General features: G+C 40.7%; 1 protein-coding gene and 1 long non-coding RNA gene across 4 annotated transcripts in view; one reads left to right on the plus strand and one right to left on the minus strand.

The window, feature by feature from the left end:
• The window catches only part of LOC130282058 (uncharacterized), a 100,817-nt gene that overhangs the window by 69,799 nt on the left and 4,402 nt on the right, over positions 1-26,616 (plus strand). For 2 of the 3 annotated variants that reach the window (XR_008846230.1, XR_008846231.1), the window contains exons 2-3: positions 805-921; positions 26,155-26,225. This is a non-coding gene — a long non-coding RNA (uncharacterized LOC130282058). The remainder of the gene's footprint in view (positions 1-804; positions 922-26,154; positions 26,226-26,616) is intronic. The other variant, XR_008846232.1, reaches the window with a different exon arrangement.
• Positions 632-5,626, minus strand: C7H10orf71 (chromosome 7 C10orf71 homolog). The gene has a single exon (XM_056529903.1). The coding sequence runs from the start codon at positions 5,567-5,569 to the stop codon at positions 1,229-1,231; it is 4,341 nt and encodes a 1,446-aa protein (XP_056385878.1). The 5' UTR covers positions 5,570-5,626; the 3' UTR covers positions 632-1,228.

A 26,616-nucleotide genomic window follows, 5' to 3' on the forward strand; every position in this document is an offset into this window, starting at 1 on the left:
ATGAACATGGACTACCACTATAGTCTGTAATATGTTGGACTTCTATAATAGATATTTTGCATTTTTACAAACCGTTAGGTGCTACCGCCATTACCTTTTTCTACTTTATTTAAGACAGATCTGTAAATTACTTCTATTTAAAAATCTTAATCCTTCTAGTACTTATCAGCTGCTGCATGCTACAGAGGAAGTTCTATAGTTCTTTTCTGTCTGACCACAGTGTGGGGAGAAATCCCCATAGTAAACCTCTCCTGCTCTGGACAGTTCCTGACATGGACAGAGGTGTCAGCAGAGAGCACTATGGTCAGACAGACAATAACTATACAACTTCCTCTGCAGCATACAGCAGCTAATAAGTATTGGCAATATTAAGATTTTTATATAAAAGTAATTTACAAATCTGTATAACTTAATTAGAAAAAAATAGTTTTCCACCAGAGTGCCCCTTTAAATCCTTAGTTGCAAATTAAGCACAGAAGAATAGACATAGTCACTTACTGGTGAACTAAACATTAACATATGAAAAACTAAGAAAAAATACCGATAGAATTAAAACTGCACTTCTTACTCAAGACAGCAGCTCATATAAACTTTATTGTGCTGAGTTCATTGGCAACACAACATACCCTATGCAACAAAACTGTAATGAAAGTGATTCAAAAAGCACAATCCAAGGAAAATCAATAAATTTTGTCTGCATATAAATTGTATAGTTGTAAACAAACAACACATATACAATTTTAACATCAATAATACAATGGAACATAAATGTTCTTGGTTACAGCACATTTTCTTTTTTTTCAGGTTTGCACCAGTGCTGGAGTGATTCACACAAGTACACAAGTTCAGAAAATGCATCCGAATTTTATAGTGCAGTGAATAGTCTATAGTGGGCTCATACCAAGTGCCAAGTCACAAAAGGTGTCCTTCTGTTATTAAAAGACAAAATGCACATTGTTTAAGAAATGTATTATAATGCAGGAAATTAAAATTTACCATAACCTCCTGGTTAATTTTGGCGACCTGCGAGCTCGGTGTAAATAGTCCTGTATTCCACTGCGTGCACACATGCTGTTTATGCCTTACTTTTACTTATATGCTGCATTGCTTCAAGCCAAATGATGTTGAAATGGAATAAAAGTGGCTGTACAATGATAGTCTTAACATGTTATTTAACTATACTTTAAGGTTTTTGTGCTTTTTAACTTCTTAAAGGTTTATGCAAAGTTCATGAAACTGCTTCCACTGCAAAGTCATCTATATCCTTCATTGAGATAATATCAGAGCTCCTACTTGTAATTCTGTCCATACTCAGTGGCGTTTCTGTCATTCTCTGGTCATGGGAATCACAATGAATGAAATTATTCATTTTTAAAGAATCTTCATTCCATAAACTTTTACTATCACAAGTGTTTACATGATCATGATTGAGGAGGCGTGATGCTCCTTTAAATGGTGCGAGGGATGAAACAGGTACAGGAGTAAGCCCGGGATACGTCATGCAAGAACTGTTGGACATGTCAAATGCTGGACTTTCTCTTTCCGATGTAGGTAAGGACATTTGCAGGTATTTTCCTGTTTCTGGATCATAGAAGGTTTTAATACGTAAACAAACAGGGATATCAACTACAAAGTACTGGCCAGAGTCAGGGTCCTGAAGAAGTTTACGTTGGGTAAGTGGAAGTGATGGAGTAGAGCATTCTGAAATGATGTCTTCATGCTCTAAAGTTCTAGACCTGCATGACATTAATTTGTCATGGGATTGTGGTGTAACCAGTGTTGGTGTGACATTGCCAGGTGAAGGAACATCTAAAACAGTGTCAGATTCCTGAAGGTTGCCGTCTTGTACCCTTGGGATGTCAGTCTTTCTACGTTTTTTGGTCAGACGCTTGGCACGACGCAATGCTTTTTCTGTTTTAGGAGGTACAGCGGGAGGTTTTGCATGCATCCTCTGCGATTCTGAAATGGATGTCTTTTCTGGTGTTGTTAGGTCAATGTTTTTAGCATCAGAGTCTGTTGTATTTACTCGTTCAGGACGCAAGAAATTAAACTTGCCATTTCTTGTATTAACACTTGTTAAGGGTGGGCTTGGTATATCTTCTAAAGCAGAAAGTGCTGTGGTGAAGCCAGAGCTTTGGGTGTTTACAGAAATAGGGCTGGTTACAATGGAACAAGTTACACTTTCTGACATGGGACTTGTTATGGTGGAACAAGCAATATCTTCTGGAAAATTAATACTATCCTCAAAGTGCAAAAGTTCATTATCAATAGGAGAATAATTAGTATTTTCAGCATCAACATAAGGAGAATCATGTTCTCCATTTACTTGTTCATTCATAGGTTCCCCCACATTGTGCACAATTAAAGTGTTACACTCTGGTGATGGCCCTGCTACTTCAGAAACACATGTTTCAACAGGATGGAAGAAGGACTCTTCAAAGCATGGGTATTTTTTGCTCCTGTTGCCTTTATTCACATTGATAGCATCTGATAGTGCCTGATCTCCAGCCTCTTCCTTCTGAGTTTTTATTTGATTATACTCTATGGCTTCCTGTTTTGGAGTCTTAGATGTAGGGCTTACTATTACATGCTTTTGGTTTTTACTCACATTACCTATCTCAAAATTATTTGTGCTGAGTATATCTGTACTTATGCCTTTGCTTTCTCTTGTGTCTCTGAGGTCTCCAATCCTCCATGAAATGTTATCTTCTAACTTCCTGAAGGCCAAGCAATCTTCAGAAAGACTCCTGAAAAGAGGAAGTCTTACTGACTTTGTAACTGGAGTAGATTTCATTTTATTGTCTTTAAAGCAAAATAAATTTGGTTTAAAAGATGTTATGGATGATGGCCTTCTAAATTCCTCCTCAGCACACATACTTTCTGGTCTAGGCTGTTCATCTGTCAATTTCTCTTGACCTTTTTCAGTCTGACACTCTAGAATATTAGACTTTCCATCACTCTCTATTCCATCTACTCCATTGCTACTATTAACAGCAAAATACTGTAAAATGTCTTGAGTGTCATCATCTTGAACAACTTTCTTTTCACTTTCATCACGTTCAATATCCCATTCACTTTCCATCTCTGGGACGGGCAAACACTGCTCCGATTGTCTTGAAACATTTTCTAAAACACCAAGGGAGGAATTGGATACACCATTTATACCTTCATCATTCTTTATCTCTTCTCTTACACTTTCTTCTATTGGCAAGGGATGGACTTCTGTGCTTTTTAGGCAAGGCACTGAGTCTTGAGTATATTCTATTTGCTCGCTATCTACACAGGTATCTACTTTACTATAAAGATTCAATGAAGGATAATCAATCTCTTTACTTATATTATTGTCATTAGCAATGAGACCTACAGAGGCTGTGTTCTCTTCATGCATAAAATGAGCACCAGACTGTTCTTTTTCTTTAGAGATTTCTCCATTTTGAAGTGGCGTGATCTGATCCATGGGACTCAAAGATAAATAGTTCTCAGACTCATTTCCAACTAAGTCACTTTTGATTTCTGATTCTCTTGTTGTCCTTAAATTTTCTTCAAAATGAGTTTGCTTAGAATTTTTGGTGTCATAAATCGATTTATTGACATCTGGTAAGTGAATATCATGGGACACATTCTCCTGCATTTTAACATCTGATATCAAATTATTTTCACACCCATTTCTTGTTGTTATGGCCGGATTATATGTGCTTTTGACCCTCTTTCTCATGTCTTTTATGTTGAATAATAAACTTGTTGCCTTAGATTTATAATCATCTCTTTTCTGATACAAATTGATCTCTTTTTGGTCTTGCTCTTTAGCTGTACTTGTGGGAGCCATTACAATGTTTTCATCTAGAGCTTCATGGATGTTTTTCCTTCTTATAACTGGAGTTAAAAGATTTGAGATATTAAAGGATGATGGTTTTTCTTCTGGAATCTCTTCTTTACCAGCAGGTATAGTTTCAAAGGATTCAGCTGCAGTAGACTTTTTCTCAGGTTCAATTTTATGACTGCTTTTTGCTTTCCTCCATGGGGGTACAGGATCTTTGCTGCCTAATGTAGTATTTGAGATTGGTGGTGATTTTTCTAGTGGTGTGGGAACATTAACAGTTTCATCCTTTGGTGAATCTCTAATGTTGGGTTTATTCTCTGTAAAGTGACTCGGCACCATATCTTTAACAGTTTCTTTTTCAATCTGTTTTATTAATGTTTTAATTCTTCCAGGTGGTGGCTTGTCCCTCTCTGGTTCCTTAACTTCTTCTTTGCTTGTTGCTTCAGACATTTCTATCTGCTGCGTGTTAGCTGCCTTTGCTCTATTTTCTTCATTTACTTTTGTAAAAGAGTGGGGCACATTACTTATAACTTCCTCATGGTTAGGTAATGGTTCATGGCTCTGTTGTTCTGGTGATTTAGATGCATTAACTTTATTCATCCAGTTATCTTGCTCCTTAGTTGATAGATGTCCTTCATCTGTCTTCAGCCCATCATGACTTCTTGAATTTAGTGGAGTTCTTTGAGTTTTATGGCAAGAGTCTCTGTTTTGTCTAGTATTTTTTCTGGTGGGAAGTGGAGGCACAGTTCTTAGCATCTGGTTAGCATCATAGCTGCTAGACAATGAAGAAGCAGGAGAAGCCCAACCTAATTCTATTCCTCCATCTTTAGCTCTAATTCCAGCCATTGTTCTTTGAAGTAAAGGTGAGCAAGGGGTTGCAGATCTTGGAATAGTAGGTGTTCCTGGTATTGAGTTGTCACTTTCCTCCCCACCAACCATTCTCTTATTGATATCACTCCAGGATTTAAAGGCACTATGTTCACTGTGTAGAAAAGCTGTCCTTCTCAGAGAATCTCTTTGCTTCCCCACTTTTTTAACTGGATCAGCTAATGGTGACCCTGGAGAACGCGATGGAGACATTGATAGCCTTGAACACATTTCAGATTGAGACTCCAGGAAAACATCTCTAGCGGTACGCCTCTGCAAGTTGTGACTTTCATTAAGATGAGAATCATCTGGGTTAATGGATTCTAGCACTGGCTCATTACGAATGTCAATTCTTTCTACAGTCTCACTAAGAGGACTTTCTACCATATCTCTTTGAGAACCTTTAGAGAAAAGAAGTCTTGTGTGCGAAAGAAAATCATCTGGTATCTCATTTTCGATATTATCAAATGTCTGAATCAATGATGACACTTTTGAGCGTTGTTTATATCCTCTTGGCACAGGGGCACATAGTTTGTTGTTGGTCTTTATATCAGTCAAACCTACCTTTGTAGAGTTTAGCAAAGGCTGGAATGTTGGAGCCCACTTCCCACGCTGGCGCGGTGTTGTGGGTAACTGTGCCAAGGGCTGCGTTTTTCTGACTGACAAATTAAAAATTCCTAGGTGGTACTTTGTGGAAAGTGGCATTCCTCTGATAGGGGAAGGCAAGTGAGGAACATCATTAAATGGTTCTTCTTCTGCAACGCATAAACTCCTAAATGCTCGGTCCGTGAAGCTGCTCACCTCCCGGTCAGTGTCATCCATTTGAGTCACACTTGTTCCTAGGCCATCAGTCTGCCTCTTATGCTTTTTGTAACGAAGCATGTCGACAAATTATTTTACTTTATTCTTGACAGCAGATGTATGAAATGTTCTCAGGCTTCTAATGGGTCCTTCCTGTGGGAAGAAAGGACAATATATTTCCATTAGTTAACAGTTCATTCTTTTCTTTTTACAGCAAACTTTTTACAACAAACTGAGGCCCCTTTCCAATGCCGCTTTGCCCCTTCAGAAAACGCCCATTAGGCTCTTTTTTTTGCCTTTAACGTCCATTATCTGGACGGGGTACAATGGGCCACAACGGGTCCCAACAGATCCCATTTACTATTATAGAGTCCATCGGCTCGGTGCCGTTGTCTTTTAATGGGAGTAGTGAAGAAAAATACGTTGCATGTTGTATATTTTCTCCCGCTATTCTCCTGATTCCCTGACGTGTGTTGCACTGTCGTTTTCAAACGGCAGTGTGAAAGAAGCCTGACATGTGCAAAGGGCATGTATACTATATAGCTGCAAAGGAATGTATCATTATTATCATTATTGTTATTAATATGATTATCATTTTTATAAATATCAACAACATTAACAATAATAAAACATTAAAATAGCAGAGGGTTTCTGGAAAGTTTGGGAAAAAGTATACCTTGGCAAAAAAAAAAAATTCCGCACCTTTCCTGTATTATTTTGGACTGTTTATTCTAAAAAAGAAAAAGGGAAATATGGGAGGCTGCACATAGAAGGGAGACAGTTACCCTGTATTATACAACATTTATCACTATAAGAAAGATCATTCCTAAATGGTACCTGTCACCATCAATGAAATTTAATATATTATAGTTTAACCTATTTTAATTACTTTTTTAATTTACTTCTTAATAAAATGTTGTAAATTTATGTGTTAAATCAACCCCTAAAAGTTTTGGCCACCAGGGGTCCTCCTTACGGTCCTGCCTGCAGTCCTGCTAGCAGATTGTCTCTTGTAACAGCCTGGCAAAGACAAAAGGCAGAAAATGCAGGTGGGGCCTCAGCTCAGCATAGTGTATAGAGTGTACAGAGCTGAATATTCCAGCTTCCTTTCCCTTTGAGCCGAACTAGACTGTATCGCAGGGTTTCTCCCTATCAGGGTGTTGTAGGTTGTAGTTTTTAACAGCTGGAGGCACCCTGGTTGGGAAACGCTGCTGTAGAGTCATGATGCCTTCAGTGTATAGTGTTAAATATTGTGCTAAACATAGAAACATAGCCGCACATCCACCATTTGTTTATGATCTACTTGCTTCTCAGCATAATTTCAAAAACGAACAGACTGTTAGTATACATTTTGACCAAAAAGTTGGACCCAGAGCCGGGGCTTGGTCAAGCAGCAGTGGGGCTGCCTGGCCACTGTGTCATTCCCCCTATGGGCTTGGTGTCACGGAGGCAGTGGTCGCCACCCGGTGCTACCCCAGTGTTAGGGACCATCTCTGGCTAGGTGGCTTTCACATGGTAATTGGGCTTGTACTTTTTTTTTTTATCAAAATCTATATTAACAACCTTTTAGGTTTTAAAATTATGCTGAGAAGCAAGTTGATGAAAATACAAAAAGTGGAAGTGAAGAATAATAATGAAGAAAGGCAGTGGCTTATCATGATGGGGGGGGGGTGAACTGGGAGGAATAAAAACATGTATCAAGATAATGCCAGCTACTCTTTAACTCCTTATGGACACAGTCATTTTTGATTATTTTCTTCCTCACCTTCTAATAGCCATAATGCTTTACATTTCTCACCTACAGACCCCTATGAGGGCCTGTTTTTTGTGCTGCCAATTGTAATTTGTAATGACATCACTCCTTTTAACAAAAATTATCTGGCAAAACAAAAAAAAAATGTGTTTGTGGCAAAATTTGGAAAAAAAACGCCATTTTGCAAATGTTGGGGGCTTTTGTTTCTACACAGTGTACTTGTTGGTAAAAAATACACATTATCCTGATTCTGTAAGTCCATACAATTACAAAAATACCTGATTCATACTGGTTTTGTTTTATTTGACTACTTTTAAAAATGTATAACTCTTTTTAACAAAATATGTATGTGCCAGAACCCTTAAGGTTAATTGGTTCTGATGTTTCTTTTGTTTGTTTTGGTTGCTGGGTTATTCCTAGTTGTCTTATGAGCACCTGTATGGCTGCCTATATAAGCATGCCGTGTGCTCTCATACCTCACCTGCGAAAGAGGTTTTGTCCTGTATTTACCTTGTACTTTGTTTTCCTGGTATTTGTGACTTTCTGGCTTGGCTTCCTGACTCTTCTCTTGTATTTGTGACTTGGCACCTTTGACAACTCCTGGTATAGACTCAAATAGTGGGATAACCCTGAGGTCAAAACAATAGTGTGATAACCCTGAGGTTGCCAACAAGAGACATACTTGCTTTCCTTGTATTTGGGACTTTCTGGCTTGGCTTCCTGACTCTTCTCTTGTATTTGGGACTTGGCACCTTTTACAACTCCTGGTATAGACTTGACTAGTGGACTTTGAATAATTGTGTGTGTTTGTTTATTATTCTTTCTGTTAGTTTGTGTGCTTCCTGACTGTATCCCAACCTGTGTCTGTTTTGTAGTTTATTTTGTTGACAGTGACTTCCATCATTTAGCAAGGAAGGGACCGTCACCGTGGTTGTCGATCCGCTGTTTAGGGCGGATAGGCATGTAGGCAGGGTCAGAGAGAGTGGGTGAGATCAGGGCTGCACTCCTTCCCTGCCCATACGTGCTTAACCCCTTAAGGACTCAGCCCATTTGGGCCTTAAGGACAATTTTATTTTTACGTTTTAGTTTTTTCCTCCTCGCCTTCAGAAAACCACAGACTAGTATGAGGGCTTGTTTTTGCATGACCAATTGTCCGTTGTAATGCCATCACTCACTTTTCCATAAAATGTATGGCACAACCAAAAAAATACTATTTGTGTGGGGAAATTAAAAAGAAAACCGCAATTTAGCAAATTTTGGAAGGTTTTGTTTTCATGCTGTACAATTTACTGTAAAAATGACATGTGTTCTTTATTCTCTGGGTGAATACGATTAAAATGATACCCATGATAATGTACTTTTCTATCACTGTTGCACTTTATAAAAATCGCAAACTTTTTAACAGAATTAGTACGTTTTAAAATTCCCCTGTTTTTTAGACCTATAACTTTTTCATTTTTCCGTATAAGCGAAGGTATGAGGGCTAATTTTTTGCACCGTGATCTGTACTTTTTATTGATACCATATTTGCTTATATAAAACTTTTAATACATTTTTTATCAAAAATTTTTGGGGAATAAAATGTTATAAAAAAGCAGCTATTTTGGACTTTTTTTTTATGTTTACACCGTTCACCATACAATATCATTAACATTTTATTTTAATAGTTCAGATATTTACGCACGTGGCAATACCAAATATGTATATAAAATATTTTTTTTACACTTTTTGGGGGTGAAATAGGGAAAATGGGACAATTTACGTTTTTATTGGGAAAGGTTTTTTCTCACATTTTTAAAATTTTTTTACTTTTATTTTTACACTTTAATAGTCCCCATAGGGGACTATTTATAGCAATCATTAGATTGCTAATACTGTTCAGTGCTATGCTTAGGACATAGCACTGATCAGTATTATCGGTCATCTTCTGCTCTGGTCTGCTCGATCACAGACCAGAGCAGAAGACCCGTGGAAGGCCGTGGAGACAGGTGAGGGGACCTCCGTCTGCTGTTCTGGATGATCGGATTGCCACGGGCACTTAGACAGAAAAGAACAACCTTAACTTCAGAAGCTCATAAGTACTGAAAGGATTAAGATTTTTTAATAGAAGTAATTTACAAATCTGTTTAACTTTCTGGAGCCAGTTGATATATATAAAAAAGTTTTTGCTTGGTATACCCCTTTAAGGTTTGGTGCACTGAAGATTATTGTCTGCTTCCTAAGTAGTGTTGCTTGCGATTATTCGCAATGCAAATTTTATTCGCGAATATCGCATATTCGCGAATTCGCGAATATTCACAAATATAGCACTATATATTCATAATTACGAATATTAGTTTTTTTTTTCACAGTACACATCACAGTGATCATCCCTCTCTGCTTCCAGCTTGTGTGGTGTAAAGAAGGCTCTAATACTACTGTGTGAGACTGGCGTGCGAATTTTCGCATATGCGAAAATTTGCATATGCAAATTTTCGCTAATTCTAATTTTTGTATATGCTAATTTTTCGCATATTCTAATTTTCGCATACGCGAATTTTCGCATATGTGAAAATAAAACGTGAATATTACGAATATGCGAATTTAGCGAATATATGACGAATATTCGTCCATATATTCGCGAAATATCGCGAATTCGAATATGGCCTATGCCGCTCAACACTATTCCTTAGAACGGGTTTGTGTCTATATCCATGGTAATCTAGAGCAGTTAAGGGGTAAGGTGTGTATCTCAACCTACTTTTCAGTGTAAGTTTCAGGATAAGTCAAATTTTCAACTATGTTGTCCATAGTTTTAAGTCAGTCTCATATGTACGGTACATAACTTAAAATAATTCCACATATACGGGGTACTAATGGAGCTGGCTACTAACCAAAGTATTTTTTTAATTTGAGATATGGCAGTAAAATATGTTGTGCTACTCCGTTATCATGGCAAAAATCTCAAGCCAGGAAAGCTGTAATATGAGCAGTTGTACCACTACCATAACTAATTTTGAATTACATGAATAAAGTCACTCACCCAGTGCATTTTAGGACAACTGGCAGCTCTCCCTTTAACAAAACAGCATGTGATGTGCAAAGCAATGAAGATACAAAGTAACTCTCCTCCAGACTGACAAAGAGTTGATTCTCTAGTGGCAACTTTTAGAGGTAGCCTTCCTGTAAGCCGAAGAATGCAAATCCATAGACAGCTGTTTTAGTGCTCTTACCTCTTGTCAGTACAAAGCCTGTGGCTTGCTTACGTGGGTCTAAATGAGAAACATGTATTATTGGTAAGAGTTCCAAGCCTGTGTAAGGCTACAAGTGTCCCAATATGATTGTTCCAGCTACTATCCTAAGAAAGTTGTCGGGTCAAAAGGTTTTGTAATAATGCATAAATGCATATAAAGTACTGGAGAGTTGATGCAAATGTGTTTATGTGCATTGCTCCATATGTATTGCTTACACTGGTGTATTAAATGTGTAAAAAAGTGTAAAACATTTGGACATTACTATACCCAGTTGAATGATGCTTTGATCACAAGATCCCCTCAACTAGAAAAGCTTTTCGAAACAGATTCTCTTCTAACAGAGAAGGGAAACAGATTGGGGTACCTCAGGGATATGTACTGGGACCAATTTTGTTTAAAGGGGTTGTGCGCTGCCCTGACTTTCGGAGCTCCGCTCACAGCGACTGGAAGTTCATTACTCCGAACGCTGTGTGCGGGCTTCCGTGTTCGCGGCTGCCGGGCATGACATCACGCCCGGCCCCTCGTGACGTCTCGCCCGCCCCCTCAACGAAAGTCTATGGGAAGGGGGCGCGACCGCTGTCACGCCCCCTTCCCATAGACTTTGGTAGAGGGGGCGGGCGTGACGTCACAAGGGGGCGGGCAAGACGTCACGAGGAGGTAACGGAGGAGAGCATATTTAAAAGAAGAAAAACTACCACAAGAGGACATCGTTTTAAATTAGAGGGGCAAATGTTTAAAAGTATTACTTCACTGAGAGAGTAGTGGATCCATGGAATAGCCTTCCTACAGAAGTGGTAGCTGCAAATACAGTGAAGGAGTTTAAGCATTCATGGGATAGGCATAAGGCTATCCTTCATATAAGATAGGGCCAGGGACTATTGATAGGATTCACATTATTGGGCAGACTAGATGGGCCAAATGGTTCTTATCTGCCAACACATTCTATGTTTCTATTCTCTTCTAACCAGCAATGCATTAAGCATCAAAACACACGTAAAAGAGCTTTTTAGCCTTGTATTTAAGTAGTTTTTAGGCTAAGTTAAAGTCAAAGTTATGGCGACATGCATAAAGGGGCATAAAGTAGCCATTTTTGTTGGCATATGCCTTAACCCCTTAAGGACGCAGGGTGTATTCATACGCCCCCCGTTTCCAAGTCCTTAGGGACTATGGGCATATGGATACGCCCTGCATTCTTCCAGCCCCTGCCGCTCACCGGGCATATCGCCCAGGGGGGTCCTGAGGTACCCCCATATTGGCGATCGTCGCAAGTCGCGTGTCAAATCGCAGCAAATCGTGTGTCAATTTGCGGTTATTCCGGGTCAATCGGGTCTCTGGTGACCCGGAAAAAAGGGTGAATGAGGCTGTCCGAGACAGCCCCATTCACCCTTACTCAGCAGGAGTGAGGTGGCACGGGTGCCGCCTTGCGATCACGTGATTGATCGGTCGGAACGACCGATCAATCACGGACCTGCTGGGGACGGCGATCAGAGCGGAGATCGGCACTGGCGGGGTCTCCTACCTTGCCCTGGTCCGGCAGGGATCCCCTCAGGATCGGTGGCGGCGACAGGAGCATCAGGATCGGCTGCAGCAGCGGCAGCATCCCGGGGCAGGATACAGCAGGAGGGAAGGCCTGGTCACTTCCTGCTGTTGCTTAGCAACAACTCTCGGCATGCAAAGCCAAAGGGCATGCTGGGAGTTGTAGTTTTGCAACAGCTGGAGTTCCAACTACAACTCCCAGCATGCCCTTTGGTAGTCTGTGCATGCTGGGGGTTATAGTTTTGCAACAGCTGGAGGCACATTTTTTCTATAAAAAAGTGCATCCAGCTGTTGCATAACTACAACTCCCAGCATGCACAGACTACCAAAGGGTATGCTGGGAGTTGTAGCAGTGTGCTTCCAGCTGTTGCAAAACTACAACTCTCAGCATACCCTTCGGCTGTCAATGCATGCTGATTGTTGCAGTTTTGCAAGAGCTGGAGACACATTGGTTGTGAAACAGAGTTTGTTACATAACTCAGTGTTTTGCAACCAGTGTGCCTCCAGCTGTTGCAAAAATACAACTCCCAGCATGCACTAAGACTGTACATGCTGGGAGTTCTAGTTTTGAACAGCTGGAGGCACACTGGTTGCGAAACACTGAGTTAAGTAACAAACTCTGTGTTTCGCAACCAATGTGCCTCCAGCTGTGGCATAACTACAACTCCCATCATGTATGGTCTGTCAGTGATTGCTTGAAGTTGTAGTTTTGCAACAGTTGGAGGTTTGCCCCCCCACCCCCGATGTGAATGTACAGGGTACATTCACACGGGTGGGTTTACAGTGAGTTCTGCTGCAAGTTTGAGATGCAGCAAATTTTCCGCTGCAGCTTAAACTCCCAGTGAGAAACTCACTGTAAACTTCTGGTCGTGTGAATGTATCCTAAAAACACTACACTACACTACATAAAATAAAAAGTAAAACACTACATACCCCTACACAGTCCCCCCCCCCCCCCCCAAAAAAAAAAAAAAAGTATTGTACGGCACAGTTTCCAAAACAGAGCCTCCAGCTGTTGAAAAACAACAACTCACAGTATTGCCAGACAGCCACTGACTGTCAATGCATGCTGGGAGTTTTGCAACAGCTGGAAACACCCTGTTTGGGAAACACTGCCGTAGGGTATTTTTGTGGCGGATTCAAATCCCCCAATTTAGGCCTCAAATGCGCATGGTGCTCTCTTACTTCAGAGCCCTGTCGTATTTCAAGTAAACAGTTTAGGGCCACATATGGGGTATCTCCGTACTCGGGAGAAATTGTGTTACAAATTTAGGGGGGCTTTTTCTCCTTTTACCCCTTATAAAAAGGTAAAGTTTGGGTCTACACCAGCATGTTAGTGTAAAAAAAAATATTTTTTTTACACTAACATGCTGGTGTTGTCCCATACTTTTAATTTTCACAAGCGGTAAAAGGAAAAAAAGACCCCCAAAATTTGTAACACAATTTCTCCTGAGTACGGAAATACCCCATATGTGGGCGTAAAGTGTTCTGTGGGCGCACAACAAGGCTCAGGAGTGAGAGCGCACTATGTACATTTGAGGTCTAAATTGGTGATTTGCACAGGAGTGGCTGATTTTACAGCGGTTCTGACATAAACAGAAAACAATAAATACCCACATGTGACCCGATTTTGTAAACTGCACCCCTCACGGAATGTAACAAGGGGTATAGTGAGCCTTAACACCCCACAGGTCTTTGACAAATTTTCGTTAAAATTGGATGTGAAAATAAAAAAAAATTAAAATGTTTTCACTAAAATGCTGGTGTTACCCTACATTTTTAATTTTCATAAGGGAGAATAGGAACCCCCCCAAAAAAAAAAAAATTTGTAACCCCATTTCTTCTGAGTAAGAACATATCCCATATGTGGATGTAAAGTACTCTGCGGGTGCACTACAATGCTCAGAAGAGAAGGAGCGCCATTGGGATTTGGCAAGAGAAGGTGTCTGAAATTGAAGGCCATGTGTGTTTACAAAGCCCCCATAGTGTCAGAACAGGGGACCCCCCAACACGTGACCCCATATTGGAAACTAAACCCCTCACGTAATGTAATAAGGGGTGCAGTGAGCATTTACACCCCACAGGTGTCTGACAGATTTTTGGAACAGTGGTCTGTGAAATTTTTTTTTCATCATTTGCACAGCCCACTGTTCCAAAGATCTGTCAAACGCCAGTGGGGTGTAAATGTTCACTGCACCCCTTATTAAATTCTGTGAGGGGTTTAGTTTCCAAAATGGGGTCACATGTGGGGGGGGTCCACTGTTCTGGCACCACGGGGGGCTTTGTAAACACACATGGCCTCCCACTTCTATTCCAACCACATTCTCTCACCAAACGCTCAATGGCGCTCTCCCTCTTCTGAGCATTGTAGTTCGCCCGCAGAGCACTTTACATCCACATATGGGGTATTTCCATACTCAGAAGAAATGGGGTTATAAATTTTGGGAGGCTTTTTCTCCAAATACCCCTTGTGAAAATTAAAAATTTGGGGTAACACCAGCATTTTAATGAAAAAAAATAAAATTTTTCATTTTCATGTCCAACTTTATCAGAAATTTGTCAAGCACCTGTGGCGTGCTAAGGCTCACTGTATGCCTTATTACGTTCCTTGAGGGGTGTAGTTTCCAAAATAGTATGCCATGTGTTTTTTTTGCTGTTCTGGTACCATAGGGGCTTCCAAAATGCGACATGCCCCCCAAAAACAATTTCTGCAAAATTTGCTTTCCAAAAACCAAATGTGACTTCTTCTCTTCTGAGCATTGTAGTGCGGCAGCAGAGCACTTGACGTCCACACATGGGGTATTTCCATACTCAGAAGAGATGGGGTTACAAATTTTGGGGGGCATTTTCTCCTATAACCCCTTGTAAAAATTTAAAATTTTGGGGAAAACCAGCATTTTAATGAAAAAAATTGAATAATTAATTTACACATTTGACTTTAACAAAAAGTCGTCAAACACCTGTGGGGTGTTACAGCTCAGCGGACCCCCTGTTACGTTCCTTGGGGGGTGTAGATTCCAAAATAGTATGCCATGTTGGGTTTTTTATGCTGTTCTGGCACCATAGGGGCTTCCTAAATGTGACATACCCCCCAAAAACCATTTCAGAAAAACTCACTCTCCAAAATCCCATTGTCTCTTCTTCCCTTCTGAGCCTTGTAGTGCACCCACAGAGCACTTGACATCCACATATGAGGTATTTCCTTACTCCAGAGAAATTGGGTTACTAATTTTGGGGGGCTTTTTCTCCTTTTTATCCCTTGTAAAATTTTGAAAACTGGGTCTACAAGAACATGCGAGTGTAAGAAATGAAAATTTTGAATTTTCTCCTTCACTTTGCTGCTATTTCTGTGAAACACCTAAAGGGTTGACACACTTTCTTAATGTCATTTTGAATACTTTGGGGGGTGCAGCTTTTATAATGGGGTCATTTATGGGGTATATCTAATAAGAAGATCGCTCAAATCCACTTCAAAACTGAACTGGTCCCTGAAAAATTCAGACTTTGAAAATTTTGTGGAAAATTGCTGCTGAACTTTGAAGCCCTCTGATGTCTTCCAAAAGTAAAAACACGTCAACTTCATGATGCAGATATATAGTAGACATATTGTATATGTGAATCAATATATAATTTATTTGCAATATCCATTTTCCTTACAAGCAGAGAGTTTCAAATTTAGAAAAATGCTAAATTTTCATGAAATTTTGGGATTTTTCACCCAGAGAGGATGCAAGTAACGAGGGAAATTTACCACTATCATAAAGTAGAATATGTCAAGAAAAAACTGTCTTGTAATCAGAGTAATCGGAAAAAGCATCCAAGAGTTATTAATGCATAACGTGACAGTGGTCAGAATTGCAAAAAAGGGTCCTTAATGTGAAAAAGGGCTCAGTCCTTAAGGGGTTAAAGGGGCATTCCAGGGAAAAATGTTTTTTTTATATCAACTGGCTCCAGAAAGTGAAACAGATTTGTAAATGACTTCTATTAAAAAATCTTAATCCTTCCAATAATTATTAGCTGCTGAAGTTGAGTTGTTCTTTTCTGTCTGACAACAGTGCTCTCTGCTGACATCTTTGCTTGTCTCAGGAGCTGCACAGAGTAGAAGAGGTTTCCTATGGGGATTTGCTTCTACTCTGGGCAGTTCCCGAGACAGGTGTCATCAGAGAGCACTTAGACAGAAAAGAACAACAAAACTTCAGCAGCTCATAAGTACTGAAAGGATTAATATTTTTGAATAGAAGTAATTTACAAATCTGTTTAACTTTCTGGAGCCAGTTGATATATAAAAAAAAGTTTTTTCCTGGATAACCCCTTTAAGGTGTTAAAATGCACTTGGAAATATAGGAAGACGCAAGTAGTTTTTCTAAGTGTTCCAAAAAGATCCCTTTTTGAAAGTCTTAATCTTTTAAGGACACGGGTCGTAAATTTACAGCTTTGCAGTAACTTTGCGCACAGCACTGTACATTTATGGAGCAGCTATGAAGCGAGTGAGCAGGTGAGCTCAAGCTGCTATCAGCAGCCAGGAACTCAATGATAATGATGGACATCAGCTAGCTGGTGTCTATCATTCACCCTATCGATGCCTTGATCAATGTCGATTATGGCATTTATAGAGAAAATGGAGGTTCGGGTGGACTCAATGAGCCCCTGCTGTGCAATTGTCCGATGAGCGCAAATGACCGTCAGAGGTTGATGGCCATTTGCGCTCATTGAGCAATTGCACAGCATATATATATATATATATATATATATATATATATATATATATATATAGCCTGCACCTGTAAGCCAGGTCCATATAATAGTTTTGAATCAATAGTGCTGGACAACTTATTCTTTGGTTGTATTACACATACGGGGGAGTGGCTACCTCCATGTTGGCTCTTGCACCCCACCCACCTCTATCAGGTGTATATAAGGTGCCTTGGATGTTTCAGATCCTGCAATGCCTGTTGAACTGTTCACACAGAGGCATATTCATAGTGTAGGGTCCGTCCCAATATGAGGTGGTGGGACGGTCCAAGCTATTTGGCCGCCAAATTTGCAAGCTAAGTACCTCACTGTTTCATAATTTCATATTTTCATTTGTTGCACTACAGCTGTATAGCTTTTCATGTTTTATCTATATACTCATGTTTCATCTATATACTCATGTTTTATCTATATCTTTGTGTTAGCAGTGTGCTGCTGTATTCTCCTGTTTCTCTCTCTCTCTCTCTCTCTCTCTCTCTCTCTCTCTCTCTCTATATATATATATATATATATATATACACATATTTTTAATATATAAAAGCCCCTATGGTAAAAATATAAATCTCCCTCCTTTTTTCATTAAAAAGTTAGCATTTACCTGTACATTTTATGGTAAAATGAAAGGTGTTATTGTGAAGTACAATTGTTCTCGCAAAATAAACAACATGATTGGTGGAGTAGTGGTAGCTGTAGCCAGTGGACAGCAGGCAGTGGTGGAATAGTGATAGTTGTAGCCAGGCCTTGTGATGTCCCTCCACATGGTTATGTACAGTTGTAATTCCTAAACTCGGGCCCTAGCAATGACTTATTTTCTTTGCAGAGTTGAAACAGGATTGGTGTCTCACTATAGTGAAGAAATAGATTTTGTAAACACTGAAAAGTTAGAAAAAGCAACAAAAATTTGCCCTTCCTGTAAATTGCAACAGGTTTTGTGGCAGGCAAATGAAGAAGATGCAAAGGCTTATCCAAGGTTCCAAAAATTCTCCATTTAGTGAAGTACACATTTTGTAAACATTGAAAAGTTGGAAAAACAGCAGGCAGTGGTGTACTGATGGTAGTTGTAGTAGCCAGTGGAAGCAGGAAGTGGTGGACTAAAGCTAGCTGTAGCCAGTGGACAGCAGGCAGCAGTGGACTAGTGCTAGTAGTAGCCAGCGGACAGCAGGCATTGATTAGCTTCTAGCCTGACCTTGTGATCTTGCTTACGTAGAACCATAATTCCTAAACTTGAACCCTGGCTATTCGTTACTTTTTTTTTTTTTTTTTTTTTTTTTGCAGAGATTGCACTGTGCCTGTTTTTTTTTTTTTTTTTGCAACACAGAAAATAATTTGCACTTGAAAAGATACTATAAGAAGATGGCTACACTACCATCCAACTGTGCCCCTACTCTGGAAGACTTTTTATTCAAGCATTTAGATGCAGCAGTGTCACCTTCACCTGCTCCTGAGTTGGTCAGACGAACAGGCCTACATCTGGTGTGTTTGACATATATTCTGACCCTACCTCAGCACTGCTTTTCATCGCTGACAGCATCATCAAACTCCTCCTATTCGTCCCCACCACTCCTCTCAGTATGAACTTCTGATGTCTGATCATGGGCTCCTTGCTCCCCCTCAGCACATCCACCATGATACCTTACAGTATCCCCACAACACCTACGACCACAAGTCCCACTAGTGCTTCCACTTCCACAAATCTCTGCGACCCGGGGTCTCGGTCAGGCCACCCGGTAACTCTCCTCCATGTCTCTGCAGTTCAGCTTGAGATTCCCGCGCCTGCCCCCCCTCCCAACTCCTCACAGTCAGTTCAGTGTGGCTTGGACTACACTTCCCAGAGATGCTGTGCATCTGGACATTTCTCTGCGCATTGGAGTTGGTTGCTATGGAAACGGTATTGCGGTATGTAAAAAATTCATATCGTAAGACAAAAACACACCAGTATTCGGTATGATCCGGTATACTGCCCAGCTCTAGGAGCTGGTACTGCTACCAACATTTTTACTGGCAAAGGGCATGGCAGGGATGTAGTGGGGCTCCCATGTAGGCTACAGATCACTACCTCTTTGCAATTGAGAAAGGGAGATTACCCTTCCGAAACGTGTCTTGCTTTCATTATGTTTGTTGCCATTTTATTTTGTTTGTTCATCTACAATTTGTATCAATAAACCTACTTGATACTGAATTTGCATGACTCCGGATCCTATATGGGAGCGCCACTGCAGTAGCAACAATTTTTCTCTTTCTACTTATCTATTTACCTACGGGTCCCTACCAGGACACCATCCAACCTACTGCCGACTTGCATACACTAGGATACCCCACCAAGAGATCTCTATCCGTACACTCATTCTATGATACCCCCACAGAGGGCCACTACAAAGACACACCACGGCTACACGAGGCACCTCCACTGTCTTCTCATATTTGCTACCAGTGTTTCCTCAAGTACCTCCAACAGGTCATGTTTTCTGGATTTTCTTAGTCTTTCACAGGTGATATAATTATGGTCAGTGAATCAGGCATCACCACAGTTATATTACCTGTGAAAAACTAAGGAAATCCTGAAAACATGACCTGTTGGGGGTGCTTAAGGACCGTGCTTGAGAAAAACTGCTTTACTCTGTCCTTGTCTAATAATTCCTTTCCCAGACAATGTTTTTCATTGAAAAAGATTTGGTGTTCTTTTGTTAGTTTTTTGGAGGGGGGGGGGGGATGGGTTGATTTGTCATTTTGTCATTCAGAGAGAAATAAGTTTCAGATCACATGGGAGGGTTCTGACTGTTGGGGACCCCCGTAATCTCCTGTACGGGGCCCCGGCAGTCAGCAGCCAGGGGGCGTGTTCGACCACTGCATGACGAGGCAGCCGACACGCTCCCTCAATACATCTCTATGGGAGAGCCGGAGCGCTGCATTCGGCAGTCTCCGCCTCTGCCATAGAAATGTATTGAGGGGGCATGTTGGCCGCCGCGATCTTAGTATAGAGGATACGTCTCATATCCCGGAGTACTCCTTTAATGCCAGGATAGATTTAAACCTGCTAGAATCAGTTTAGGCCTGTTTTTTTCCAAAGCAACATCTTCTTGCTCTCAACTTGCTCAGTATTCCAGTCAGTCAGCAAAGTGTGCATATTTCCTAGCTTTGCTAATTGGCATACCTACACCTAGGCCACGTGTTGCCTACCTTGATGACATCCTGCTCACTTTTCCTGTCCACATTGTGAGGAATAAAGTTCTAAAAGTTTCTTCATCTCAGAGAGGGAGAACATGTACGCTAGAGAGGTGAAGGCGAACAAAAATCTTTCTGCAATACACTATTCTCTTTTTCCACCTAGGGTCAGAGTTAGTGCTGCCTGGTTGTCACATCAGGAAGATTTGGATAAGTCCTTCTGGGTATCGTGTTGAGGGATCACAGTTGTGTGAGAAAAGAAAAGTCTATATATTGTACCATATGAAGTCAACCTTTTGAGCTGAGAACTTAGGAACCTGAGAACATGTTACATCTGTATTAGATATTACATGTTTACTAGAAGGAACCTAAAGATTGTTAATTCAGTAAAGCTGTTATAAAATAAAATAGAAAAGGAAGTCAATGACCAGATCCATTTTTCTGGCCACAAGGTTGTGGTTGGGTCACACAGAACATTCGGTTAAATACGCCACCCTGCCATGTGACACATCAGTTAAAGGACAACAAGTCCAGTTAGTCTGCATATTTCCCAGTACCACACCACAAAATGAAAAGCAACCATGTAGATGGCAACCATAAGTATCAGACGCTAGACGCTTCACTATTATTAATTTCCATAGACAGATCTACAAAAAATACAACATCCACAGTATAGTGAAGAAGTGTCTAATCACAGGGGAGGGTTCAACTTCTGATTTGGACCCCCTGCGATCTGTATGGGTGGATTTCCCTGATAATTTGAAACAAAAATTAGGTTGACATCCATAAAAGAGAAAACAGATAATATAAATTGCTAGCTCACCCACTACTAGTGCCGAGTTTCAACTTCTAGTAGCACCTCCAAATACTCAGAATAAATAAATATATTAAAATATGAAGTGGTTTCTCAAGGCCACACACAACCTAATAGATTCCTATTAACCACTAATCAATACAGAATAAAACTAAAATATCATTTACAATGTAAAATGCAGTTGCATATTTTTCAAATCAAGAAAAGATAGGAATAGAGAGACATAAAAGAGACATTAAACCCCCAAATCAAGAAAAGTCATTCTCTAGCCATCGAGAGAGGAGAAAAAAACGATGTGGTGGAAACTTTGAGGGAACCATGGCAAAGGGCAAAGGAAATTTATTTTCTTTTATAAGGGAATATGTCTTTAAAAGTATTACATTATAAAGGTAAGTATTGACAATAATAATGTCTTATTGACTCCTGTCCATCACTAAACAATAATGCATAAACAAGGCAGCCTTTGAACCACAGCAGTAGATAAAAAATACAAAACATAAAATGATAAGCATTCAAACATCAAGAATCCACTAAGGAGAGAGATCTTAGAGTTCTGTAGACACCAGAAGATATGAATAGGACAGTCAAGCTATATCAGAGGCAACTTTAATCTTCTGGTTACCTTAGGATCACTTAAACCAATAGCTGTTTAAAGGGGTATTCCAGTAAAAAACTTTTTTTTTTATATGAACTGGCTCCAGAAAAGTTAAACAGATTTGTAAATTACTTTTATTAAAAAGTCTTAATCCTAATTATCAGCTGCTGAAGTTGAGTTGTTCTTTTCTGTCTTGCAACAGTGCTCTCTGCTGACATCTCTGCTTGTCTCGGGAACTGCACAGAGTAGAAGTGGTTTGATATGGGGATTTGCTTCTACTCTGGACAGTGTCATCAGAGAGCACTTAGACAGAAAAGAACAACTCAACTTCAGCATCTCATAAGTACTGAAAGGATTAAGATTTTTTTTTTTATAGAATAAACCATATAGGTTTTCCAGAAGAAGTTGTTAAAGGTAACCAATCATCAGATTTTACCCTATATAACACTTGGCAAAGCGTTATATAGGGTAAAATCTTTATCCTCACCATCCATGGTGGACGCTACTGCCTGCGGGGATGGTGAGGATGTGAACTTATAAACTTCTCCCCATCGGGGCTGCGCCATCGCTCTGCTCTATCTGTTCAGTGAGCAGAGCGATGACGCCGCCCGTCAATCAAGCAGAGGGGGCGTCGCTGCCAGCCGAAGACACAGGAGTAGGAGAGAGTAGCTCCCCACCCAGGGCACTACTTACAGGGCTGGCAGGGAGCAGTTTATAAGTTCATATCCTCACCATCCCTGGGGCAGGAACGTCCCCCAGGGATGGTGAGGATAAAGATTTTACCCTATATAACGCTTTGCCAAGTGTTATTTAGGGTAAAAATCTGATGATTGGTTCCCTTTAAAACAGAAGACAGTTTGCAGAACCAGTTAAATGCATTATTGAGACTTGGTCCCCTATCCTGAATTAAATTGTATCTTTAGTAAGGATGGAGTTACAACTAAATATTTTACTGCTAATTCAGGTAGTGGAATAAACTCCCTTCCCTACCACTTAGTGCCCTTCCTCAGACACAGGTGATGTCAGAATGCCATTGCCTGCCAGTCTTGTTTCACAGGAGCCTGAGCAAAAAAAGGGCAATGGTAAGCAATACAATAGAATTAGTGGTGAACTGCAGCACCCTCAAATCTGCCTTCTATAATAAGTGGCTCACTGCGTTCACTGTTTTCTTTATCTGGTCCAGAAAATAATAAAGAATGATTCTAGTCAGATAAGGCATCATCACTATTTATTCTGTTTGAGATTGTTTAGTCCTGTAGTCAAGGTATCATCTGTAGAGTGAGGATGGATGGTGGTATTTATGTTTGTGAAGCAACAACCTCCAACATGCCCTTACTATTGTTAAGGGTCATACTAGGAGGTGTAATTATGGTACTTTGCAGAGGTTAACCTGACCTTACAACTGAGTTTTGTGTTGATTGGTTCTCTTAAAGGAGCAGTCCAGTCCTGAAAAACGTATCCCCTATCCTAAGGCTAGGGGATAAGTTTCAGATCGCAGGAGGTCCGACCGCTGAGGCCCCCGTGATCTCCTGTACGGGGCCCCGGCAGCCAGCAGGAAGGGGGCCTGTTGACCACCGCACGAAATGGCGGCCAACACACTACCTCAATACAGAGCTATGGAAGAGCCAGAGATTGCCGAAGGCAGCGATCGTTGTGCATCAATCGGCTGCATCGATCGTTGTGCCGCGCGCTGTTAACCCTTCAGACACGGCAATCAAAGTTGACCGCCGTGTCGGAAAACTAAAGTAAACGCTTCCTGGCAGCTCAGTCGGGCTGATCGGGACATCGCGATAAATTTGCGATGTTCTGATCAGCTGGGACGCAGGCGGAGGTCTCCTTACCTGACTCCACGGTGTCCGATTGTCGATTGATCGCTCCAAGCCTGAGCTACAGGCTTGAGCAATCAAGCCCCTATCTCACTGATCCGTGCAAAGCTATGGCTTTGCAGGGATCAGCATAGGAGATCAGTGTGTGCAGTGTTATAGGTTCCTATGGGAGCTATAACACTGCAAAAAAAAAGTGAAAAAAAATAAGTTAACAAAGGTCATTTAACCCCTTCCCTAATAAAAGTTTGAATCACCCCCCCTTTTCCCATAAAAAAACAAAAAACTGTGTAAATAAAAATAAACATATGTGGTATCGCCGCGTGCGAAAATGTCCCAGCTATAAAAATATATCATTAATTAAATTGCACGGTCAATGGCGTGCACGCAAAAAAATTCTAAAGTCCAAAATAATGTATTTTTGGTCACTTTTTATATAATGAAAAAATGAATAAAAAGCGATCAAAAAGTCCGATCAATACAAAAATGAAACCGATAAAAACTTAAGAACACAGCGCAAAGAATGAGTCCTCATAACGGCCCATACGCGGAAAAATAAAAAAGTTGTAGGGGTTAGAAGATGAGAATTTTTAACATATACATTTTCCTGCATGTAGTTAGGATTTTTTTCCGAAGTACGACAATATCCAACCTATATAAGTAGGGTATCATTTTAATCGTATGGACCTACAGAATAAAGATAAGGTGTTATTTTTACCAAAAAGTTCCCCTTTAAATGTTTTTTTTGCGAAGACGAGTTGTGTCTGTAATTAATCGTCATAACATTCTGGGCGCGGATGGAGAAAAAAAGGAAAGTAAACAACTCTGAGTGAAGACGTCACGTGCGAGTCATCTGATGTAACTGTATATAATCACTCTTATGGTCTGCAGATCCTGTGTACAGCTGATATCTACCATTATATGCTCACCATATGTGGGAATATTTGTAAAAGTGGGGGTAGGAGGCAGTAGTTAGCTCTCTCCTTCTCTGACTACTATTGTATACAGTATATGGGGGAGATTTATCAAAACTTGTGCAGAGAAAAAGTTGCTGAACTGCCCATAGCAACCAATCCGATTGCTTCTTTCATTTTGCAGAGGCCTTGTTAAAATTGAAAGAAAAAATCTGATTGGTTGCTGTGGGCAACTAGTCATTTTTTCCTCTGCACAGGTTTTGATAAATCTCCCACTATGGTCCTATATCAGGGGACTGTTCACATCATGATTTAATCTTACACTTAGAGTATATATTCTGTCAAACAGAGATGCCAACATATACTGCAGTGTTGTGGCAATGCCCCTATTTACTTTAGTGGCCTAAACATAGTCAAGGGAAGGGGCGTCGCTGGGGGGGGGGGATCTAATGGGGCTGTAGCCCGGAGTGGAGCATTCATAGCCTCGGGTCTCACTGACAGGCCCATCGCCAGTTAAACCTTTTTATTCCTCACACCTCCTGTCCTGTGACTTCCTGGTCTAGTTCAGAGGAGGCACGGAGCAGTGCTCCTCCCTCTCCTCTGTACCACCATGCATAGCCTGCACATAGCCTCACCTCACCCATGGCCTCCACGTTTTCTTTTGATCTCCTCTAGTGGTGACTGGCATTTCAATTCAATTGAAATTTCAAATGCACAGGGGAATAGCAGTGTACAGTCCCAGACCTTGAATGAAAAGTGTAAGGAGTGACAGAGAAGCATCCTGTCCCCTGCTCTCCCTCCCCGACTCCAACTCTCTCATCCCCAAACACAGCTGGCATTACTGTTTTTTCAAAAAAGGCAGAATAACTCAGGCACTGCAGCGCTGCCGACAATTGCAGGTGTGGGATAAATGCACATAGGCTATGTATGACAGCCGCATATAATCTCTATTGGGGGTGCACACTTCAATATGACAGAGTCCAGGAAATCCAAATAAGAGAGAAAGTGAAATAAGCAGCACTCACCCCACGAAGACTGGTGCAAACAGGAACAGTTCTTTTATTCCAAATAGCGGCAATACAGGGAAAAGGATATGTTATGGCGGGGAGGAAAATATCGTGTCCACGGTCATACGCGGGGGCACACCACTGGGCAGCAACTAGTTTCACGTCACACTGACGCTTCTTCCGGCTGCAGGTGTACGCCTCCTCTAAGCAGGTAAGTCTCTTATATTCACACCGTCCCATAATGCATCATACAAAAAGTGAGACAAATAACAAAAATATGATGTGCATACGGTACTTAAAAACACTTAGAAAAAGCATATGCAATACTTACAAGAAAGAGGAAAAATCATGTCTCTCGTTAAGTCCGAGAGGACCAACGACATTCAATCTAAGTATCCACAACGTCTCTCGCTGTAGTAAATACCGATGCCTGTTCTCCCCCACGGGGGCGTGGCCTACGCGCTCAAGACCGGCAAACCTCAAACCTTCAGGGCTACCTCCATGGCTTTCAGCCATATGTGAGATAAACCTGGGTGAGCCTTTGCCCAACCTGAGCGAGTAGAGATGCTCCCTGAAACGCGTGAAAAGTATCCCTTTTTTTTTTTCCTATATAGAAAAACCTACAAGGGCAAATAAGACAATAAACAATGTGGGTAGACTTACATGTTATCAGTTGGTTTACAGTGACCTCAGTGCCCCCCAGGGAAAACCGTCTGCTTGCTAAATTATGACGGCAATATCTACAATTTCTGCATGCAAAATTACCCTTGGGCTCTGAGTCGCTGAGCCAATTGTTAACAGTCTTGACCTTCTTATTTTTATTCCCTTTTACTACATCACCTAGGGTCTTGGATTTCCTAAAGGTGGATAGGCTTTTCCTTTGCCACTGGCCCCAACTCTTCATCATTCTCAAAGAAGAACCAATTATCATAAATGGCCTTTCGGACTAAATTATTAATGGGGGAATTGGCAAAGGAAAAAGTAAAATGTCTATAATCCTTGGTTTCTTTTCTATTGATTTTGTGCTTTTTTGGCATTAGTAATTCAGTGCGTGTCTTTTTTTCTGTTTTGTTGTAGGCTTTTTCAATGACCCCTGCAGGATAGCCCCACTCAATCAGACGTTTCTTCAAAGCATCAGCCTGCATCAAGTAAGTATCAGGGTTACTGTTAACCCTTTTTAGTCGAAGGAACTGACTATATGGCATGTTGTCCTTAATATGCCTGGGGTGTGAACTCCCGTAGTGCAACAGTGCGTTTTTCGCTTAGTCCTTCCGATAGCCAGATGTAACTAGCAGGCCATTACTGATATGTAAACGGACATCTAGGAAATCCAACTTCTTGTTTCCAAAGATGCTAGTGAATAACATATTCACTGTTTTTTGCTCATTCATATATTGCACAAAAGCATTTAAATCAGTCTCCTCTCCGTCCCACACCAACAGGACATCATCTACATATCGTAGATAATATTTAATAAAATGGATGTATGGGTTCCTGGTGGAAAAAATGAAATTCTGTTCAAAAACAGCCCAAAAAATA

The sequence above is a fragment of the Hyla sarda genome, chromosome 7 (genome assembly GCF_029499605.1).
Source record: "Hyla sarda isolate aHylSar1 chromosome 7, aHylSar1.hap1, whole genome shotgun sequence".
NCBI classification, from domain to species: Eukaryota; Metazoa; Chordata; class Amphibia; order Anura; family Hylidae; genus Hyla; species Hyla sarda.